This window comes from Nasonia vitripennis, chromosome 5 (genome assembly GCF_009193385.2).
Source record: "Nasonia vitripennis strain AsymCx chromosome 5, Nvit_psr_1.1, whole genome shotgun sequence".
In the NCBI taxonomy this organism is placed as follows: domain Eukaryota; kingdom Metazoa; phylum Arthropoda; class Insecta; order Hymenoptera; family Pteromalidae; genus Nasonia; species Nasonia vitripennis.
Window position 1 is genome coordinate 14842185 of NC_045761.1, and position 8010 is coordinate 14850194.

General features: G+C 40.3%; 1 protein-coding gene across 1 annotated transcript; it reads right to left on the reverse strand.

Annotated features, from left to right (window-relative positions):
* Positions 1-2312: 2312 nt before the first annotated feature.
* Positions 2313-4027, reverse strand: LOC116417826. Its single transcript, XM_031932933.1, has 4 exons — positions 3309-4027; positions 3029-3221; positions 2760-2942; positions 2313-2696 (listed from the first exon to the last, which is right to left on the reverse strand). The coding sequence occupies exons 1-4, from the start codon at positions 3444-3446 to the stop codon at positions 2569-2571; spliced, it is 642 nt and encodes a 213-aa protein (XP_031788793.1). The 5' UTR covers positions 3447-4027; the 3' UTR covers positions 2313-2568.
* Positions 4028-8010: the final 3983 nt, after the last annotated feature.

Genomic DNA, 8010 nt, shown 5'->3' on the forward strand with positions numbered 1-8010 from the left:
ATAGCGATATATCGAATTAGACCTCTAAACAGAGCCAATTCAGAGCGTTATCAAAGAATTAAAGAATTTCATTGGTGGGTAACTGGAAATAGGGAGAAACTTCAAAGAGTTCGACAACAACAAAATCAACGCGCGCGGCACGCGCGAAGCCAATTTCTAGTTACATATAAACATAGAAACATACATCGTGAACTACAAGACGACGGGTCCGTCAAGTATACCTTACGAGAAAAGTAAAGCCGACTAAAACGAGATTTGATTGGTTGCTTTTGATAGGTCACGAAATTACAAAATTTAGAAAGTATTAACGAATTTAAATCTATTTTATTTTCACAAAGTTATTTATGATATAAAAGTAAATTGAATAAATAATGAAACAATTAATACATTATTTAATAAATGTTTTTTTTATATTAATTGAAACAATTTTTCGAAATTGCTTCGGGAATTCTAACCTCAAAACTTAAGACGTGTTTAAAAGGCATACAAATAACAGTAGTTTGCTCGTGCGGAGCGCGCAAAATGTCACTAGTTTATAAAAATAACTATCCATGAAATCGAAATTACCTTGAAGATATAATTATCAGTTTAAGTTAACTTTTATTTTTCTAAGCACAAGCAAAAACAATACTTGACAATGTATCAACAGATTTCACAACTTTCTTTAACTGGAATTGGAAATTATCATCATAATTAATTATAGTAACTTGATAAAATGTTTAAGTAGAAATTAGTTATAGTATACTTGACAATGTATAAGTATAAATAAGATTTCACTAATTTTGATACACTAAATTGTAAAATATCACAAGCATATATTAGATTCCATTGTCAAATTGTATAATTATTGGAATAAAAATAAATCAACATATAAAATATAGACTCGGATTTGATAGAAAATTTACTGTGGGGGTATATAGAGACAATTATACTTGCCAACATGTTTACCTTGTTAAAGGTTTTTTTAGGAAGATTAAATAAACAATGAAATTATCTTTAAATTTTATTTTGTAGGTGTAACTTATATACATAGGTAATAATATTTGGATAATTAAAATTTGAAGAATGGCAGCTAAAGAAATGATTAAAAAATCTTTGCATAAATGCAATGATTGTAAAAAAATTTTTAAGAATAATAGTACTCTAAAAATACACGAACACATACACACACAGAATAAACCACATATATGTAATATATGCAAGAAGAGTTTTTCACAAAAAGGAAATCTAAATGTACATCTGAAGACACATAGCAATGTAAAAGATTATAAGTGCTTATCGTGCAAGAAAAGTTTTAGTACACATTGGCAATTAAAAGTCCATGAAAATGCTCATGAAAATTTAAAAATATATAAGTGTAGTGATTGCGACAAGAGTTTTGTACAAAAACAACACCTAATAAACCATATATTTACACATACTAAAGTACATAACTACGATTGTTACATTTGTGATAAGACTTTTGCAAGGAAAGATGCTTTAAAAAAGCACATGCATACCCATGATAAAAATGAGTTTACATGTAATTATTGTAAAACAAAATTCACTGTAAAAAAAAAATTGTGTAAACATATTATGGACCATATGTGTACAATTATTGCAATGTCAAATCCTCCATCTTTGTTTGTACCTCATTAAAGCGATATAAGTAATAAAATATTTTTTATATTTTTTCCTGTAAAAAGTATATTTATTTAAATATAAACTAATGCATTGGAAGTATACATACTCTAATTATTCAGCCACATACCCACAATAAAAAAAGTTATTTTTGTACAAAAATTTTATTAAATTTTCAAAGTTTTATTACAGTCTTCATTCAAAATGAATTTTTAATACAAAACATGGTTACAAAAAATAATTTATTAGCTAGTTTGCTACTTTTTATTTATTTCTTATTTATAAGAAACGAAAGCTTAATAATAAATATCATGAATTGAAACTTGTCAATTAAAAGTTTCAAATACAATAAATAACTAAAGTATCTCGTACCGTATTACTTATATACTTAGTCATATATTAGAAACAAATTTTCATGTAACGTTCTAACTATTATACTTAGTCATAAATTCTTAAAAAACAATTTCACGTAACTTTGTTCTAACTATAATATCTGTTCTATTTAACTTTTACTTAATTATACTCTTAAAAGTTTTGCACTTTTAATTATACAATTATCACATATCTTATTAGACGTAATCTTGTACTATCTTAAATAGTCGAATACTGCATTATTATTTGTATCAATAATCACATATCTTGTTGAACACAAGGAAATCTTAAATATCATTTATATCAATCATCACATATATCTTGTTGAACACAAGGAAATCTTAAATGGTCAAATACTATATTAGTTATATCAAAGTTTTGTAATTATAGCTTAATGCTTAATCTCTTGGTATTTTAATGGACTTTCATTTATCACGTAATCAACATTGAATATTGTTAAGTTTTATGAAGCTTTATGAACTAAATACTTTTAATTATCGCAATATTTGTGAATAGTCAAAAAAAGTGAAACCAACTGTACGTAAAAAGATAGAAAATGTAAAAAAATCAACATGCCTATTCAAGTGTACGGATTCTTTTAACTGGTCTACAACCACGCTTCAATTCTTCTGCTGATAATACTTTTGTATCCGGATGATATGTTATATCATTCATACTGTTACAAAAAACTGTGACAAGGGTATCTGCAAAAAAATGAATGTTATTAAACCAAATTAAATTTTAAAGATAAAAAGATATAGACAAACCTTGTCCTTGCACAGTTCCTGTCACAGTCACATAATCACCCATTTCCAATTGACTCTCCACAAACTGCTTCACTTGAATTGTTATCTTCTTAACCCCATCTGTAATCGCTCCTAAGCCATAAGTCATCTGTCCACTTCGGTTGTGATTTAAGTAGAATTTTGTACGTATATAACTAGAAATTTCTTAAAAATAAATAAATGAAATACATAAGTATATGTATAATATTGAAATAGAAATGAAGTCGTCAATAAAAAAAATTAATAGTTACCAATTAATCCACCAAGGGTATGTATGGTATCAAAAGTTGACTTTTGGACTTCATTTTTCTTTAAACCTGATAACGAGTGAAATCCCAAGAAAGACAATTGAGTGTTTTCTTTTATAATTATCTCATATGGAACTAAATCATCTTTCAGGTTTCTATTAACTGCTCGGCAGTAACCACCATTTATATCAACTACCTATACAAACAAAAAATGTATAACTGAGATATTTTAATAAATGGCTAATATTGATTTTTCTAATGAAATATAAAAAATTATACATACTCTATTGGAACAGATCTCTTTGCAATACTTTGTAATCAGAAGCTCATCCCATATGAGGATTGGAATTCTTTTTTTGCCATTTGACAAAATAAATTTAAATAAAATATCTTGCTTTGGGCCAGCTGGGCCAGGAGCCATAATAGCATCAACGTATCCCACAATGATTCTGCAAATATTATTATTAGAAAATTATTTACATATATTCAACAATACCGACAACAATGGTTATAAAATAACCTTAAAATACTTACGTGGTTGGATCACGATCCTCTAACTCCTCCATTGCCTCATCAGTCGTATATAAATTATACATCTGAGAAGATGCCATACTACACTTGTGATTGGAAACTTTAATTCGTAAATAAAAAAAATTATATATTAAAAAAAAGGAAATCGCACAATCGCACCCGTTACACCCGTAGTCCTGCTGGTCTGTACATGCTGGTCTGTTCTGTATAATGTGGGAAAGCAATATGCGCGGCTAACTTCACGGTCTTAACATTGTCGGGCTGAAGAAAATTCCGAAAAACGAATTTGAGCATTTTTGTTGAGACATGCTCGTTTATTGTAAAAAAAGCTGCTATCTTGCCAATATTTCGATTAGAAATCATAGTTGAAGCATACAAATATGATTATACGCCAAAAAAATCCAGATACAATGATGTAAATATTTGTTAATATTGAATTGAAAATTCGAGAACCCAATATAGAAGTAAATAGTGTCGCGCTCGCCGCAGGCTTCTCAAACTCGCCTTCGTGGCGCTACCGCGCCACTTGATAAAAATACATGTTTTTGTGTGTTTGTGTCAATACGTTGCGTGTTTCAAGCGCTAACGTTAATGATCCTTCCGCAGGTTCACCTACGGAAACCTTGTTACGACATTTACTTCCTCTAAATGATCAAGTTTGGTCATCTTCCCGGCACAATCGGCAACGTAAAATTACATTGCCGCGCACCAGTCCGAAGACCTCACTAAATCATTCAATCGGTAGTAGCGACGGGCGGTGTGTACAAAGGGCAGGGACGTAATCAACGCGAGCTTATGACTCGCGCTTACTGGGAATTCCTCGTTCATGGGAAATAATTGCAAGCCCCAATCCCTAGCACGAAGGAGGTTCAGCGGGTTACCCGGGCCTTTCGGTCAGGGAGGACACGCTGATTCCTTCAGTGTAGCGCGCGTGCGGCCCAGAACATCTAAGGGCATCACAGACCTGTTATTGCTCAATCTCGTGCGGCTAGACGCCGCCTGTCCCTCTAAGAAGATTTGTTTGTACGTCGGTAGTAAAAACCACCCGACCGAAGCCGGGGGCCTTCGAGATACCAGAAGGTACGCCTATTTAGCAGGCTAGAGTCTCGTTCGTTATCGGAATTAACCAGACAAATCGCTCCACCAACTAAGAGTAACGATCTGTTAACGCCTAGGGCGCGCACCGCTTAAAGGGCCATTCGGTCAAAGACACCGACCCGCGGTAATGCTGTGAATAACAATATTTCGTATAAAGGCTCGATGTCCGTAGACGCTCGAGTCTTTCTTACATATACCGAACCGCCCGCCGGGGCATCGGCGCCGTACGGACTTAAGCACGTCGGCTTATGGGAGAAAACCCGCAAAACTCGTGTCCTGCCTTCCCGGGACTGCAATACTTAAACATCTGACAGAAGTGAACACAGACAAGAGTAATGTGCGAGCGCCGATGAGCAATGTGCGAGCACGAATGAGTGCTGTGCGAGCGTCAATGAGTAATGTGCGAGCAAGAATGAGCAATGTGCGAGCTCAAATGAGTGATGTGCGAGCGTCAATGAGTGATGTGCGAGCGTCAATGAGTGATGTGCGAGCGCGAATGAGCAATGTGCGAGCGTCAATGAGTAACGTGCGAGCAAGAATGAGCAATGTGCGAGCACGAATGAGTGATACACGAGCGTCAACGAGTGATGTGCGAGCGTCAATGAGTGATGTGCGAGCAAGAATGAGCAATGTGCGAGCACGAATGAGTGATACGCGAGCTCCAATTAGTAATGTGCGAGCAAGAATGAGCAATGTGCGAGCTCAAATGAGTGATGTGCGAGCTCAAATGAGTGATGTGTGAGCGTCAATGAGTAATGTGCGAGCACGAATGAGTGCTCTGCGAGCACGAATGAGTGCTGTGCGAGCGTCAATGAGTAATGTGCGAGCACGAATGAGTGATGTGCGAGCGTCAATGAGTGATGTGCGAGCACGAATGAGTGATACGCGAGCTCCAATTAGTAATTTGCGAGCAAGAATGAGCAATGTGCGAGCTCAAATGAGTGATGTGCGAGCGTCAATGAGTAATGTGCGAGCACGAATTAGTGCTGTGCGAGCACGAATGAGTGCTGTGCGAGCGTCAATGAGTAATGTGCGAGCACGAATGAGTGATGTGCGAGCGTCAATGAGTGATGTGCGAGCACGAATGAGTGATACGCGAGCTCCAATGAGTAATGTGCGAGCACGAATGAGTGATGTGCGAGCACGAATGAGTGATGTGCGAGCAAGAATCAGAGATGTGGGGGGTATACCCAACTCCCCTGGCAGAAATGCCAACCGCCCGGGTTCTTCCGTTCGTAAGATGGTAGATAGGGACAAGTCCTGTTTTTGTTTTTACATGCAGTACCTGCCTTTCGGCCCACCCACACGGCCCCCCACGGGGCGAGGGGCCGAGATACGCTCGGCCAACGCATCGCGGAATAGCTTTGAGACCAATTAGACGGCAATGCCGAAACATTGCCAGCCAATTAGGCTCTCTACTAACCCGCGACTACCGATTCCTCCGCAGGTTGGTAAGACCTTTGGAGACCCTCGGTTGGGGCCGGGACCCATCCAATCCCTAACGCTTTAAGCAGGCCGCTCCCCGAGTTGAGCCCGCAACTCACACGTCGAGGCTGGCAGAGGGTTCCAGTCTCCGATGGTGCAGAGCACCCAAGGAGTCTTTCACCCAGTGCCAACCCCTAACCCCAAGCGATGTGGGCTTTCAACCACTGCCACCACGAATCCAAACCCAAGTGACCGGGCGAGGGAGGCAATTCTCCCCCAGCGGGCACCCTGGTCGCCCATGGTACCGTTTTAACCCTGGTGAGGGTTCCAGTTGGGATCTTACCATCCCGCCTCTGGAAGGGCTGCTCGGGTCCGTGGGTTCGCAAAACCCAGAGATGCCTCTCTTGGTCCTCCAACGAGTCCGGCACAGGCCAGCCTCGATTAGAAGAGCAAGAGTGGGATCCCCCTGCGGGGAGCCGACCAGCGAGCAGCTGGCCAGCCGACACGCACACATTCATTCCCAAACTCATTCTAACACACACTCCACACGCTCTCACACACGCAATTACCCTACCCCCAACCCACAAGTTCCCTTACCCTACTCCCCTACCCTTTACCCCTTATACCTACCCTCTACCCCCCTCACCCCCTCACCGATTACCCTAATCCTAATCTAAGTTTCCTCATTCTCTCTCATTCTCTGTACAATCAACTCACGCATTCTGAATGCGCGCTCGACAAAGGCACACAGACACTCATACTTCGCACGGGCAAGAAGCACTCCGCTCACATCCCATCTTACCTCAGTTCTCCTGACTCCGATGGAGTCAAGATCCCTGAAGGCCGCATACATGTCACATTCACACAGCACATGTATCCAGTCCTCTCTCCCTGCTCCACACGCGCAGGCCGGGGAGTTGCTCAGGTTTCTCGAGAAGAGAAACGAGTTCATGCTCCCGTGGCCCGTCAGAACGTAGCAGACCCTCAGGCTCGGCTCGAAATATTTCATCGAGCGGCCGGAGAATCCCACGTCCCGTATCCATTCATACGTCACACGCCTGTTACTCGTGGCTTCCCAACGGTCCTGCCAAGCTGCAAGGGCACGTTGGTCCACCAGTTCACGGCATTCATGCAACGACAATTCATACAGGTCCTCGTCAGTCACCAGGTCACTCTCATTCATGGGCAGGCCCTTTCGCACTTTGTGCAAATTCGCCCGCCTGAAACACTCAATGTCCCACGGAAGCGACCCAAATAAAATTTGCATCGCCTCCGTTGAGACAGTTCTACACACACGCGTGCACGCATATAACACCACTCTCTGGCAGCTGACGAGTTCCTCACTCAGTCTCCGAGACCCACGCAACTTTCTTTTATGCAGCTGTTCGTACCAAACACTCGCTCCATACATAACAGCCGGCAGAATGAGGCCTTTCACCACCATACTCACTACGCCCCGCTTGAGTCCCCAGCTCTTTCTGAGGACTCTCCTGAGGCGCATGATCACCGTAGTGACCCTCCTTCTCATTCCATCGATATGGACCGAAAAGTCCATACCGATGCCCACATTCACACCCAGGTACTTCACGCGGTCCACACACCTAATCCTCTTATCATCCATCCCATGCGTTGACACATGCACAACCCGATTCAACATATTCAAACTACCTTTCAGCATCATGCACACTGTCTTGGAGTCAGACACTTCCACACCAATATTCGTACCGTACCTGTATACCACACTCAGTGCCTCAGACGCCGACTGCTCAAGTTCATTCCTCCTGTTGCCCTGAACTAGTAGCAGCAGATCATCAGCATACGCGACGACCTCCACCCCCAGTTCGGACAACTCATTCAACAAGTCATTCATTCTGAGATTCCACACAGGAGGTCCTGATATGGATCCCTGCGGGCAACCTCTTCGGGCACGT

What these genes read in the sequence shown, in the direction of transcription:
- LOC116417826 (XM_031932933.1), bottom strand. Translation starts at nt 3,446, where the DNA reads ATGGCTCCTGGCCCAGCTGGCCCAAAGCAAGATATTTTATTTAAATTT. An exon ending in AAGAGATCTGTTCCAATAGA is followed by an intron (nt 3,222 to 3,308) that starts GTATGTATAATT and finishes TTGTTTGTATAG; the next exon opens with GTAGTTGATATAAATGGTGG. An exon ending in TACCCTTGGTGGATTAATTG is followed by an intron (nt 2,943 to 3,028) that starts GTAACTATTAAT and finishes TTTATTTTTAAG; the next exon opens with AAATTTCTAGTTATATACGT.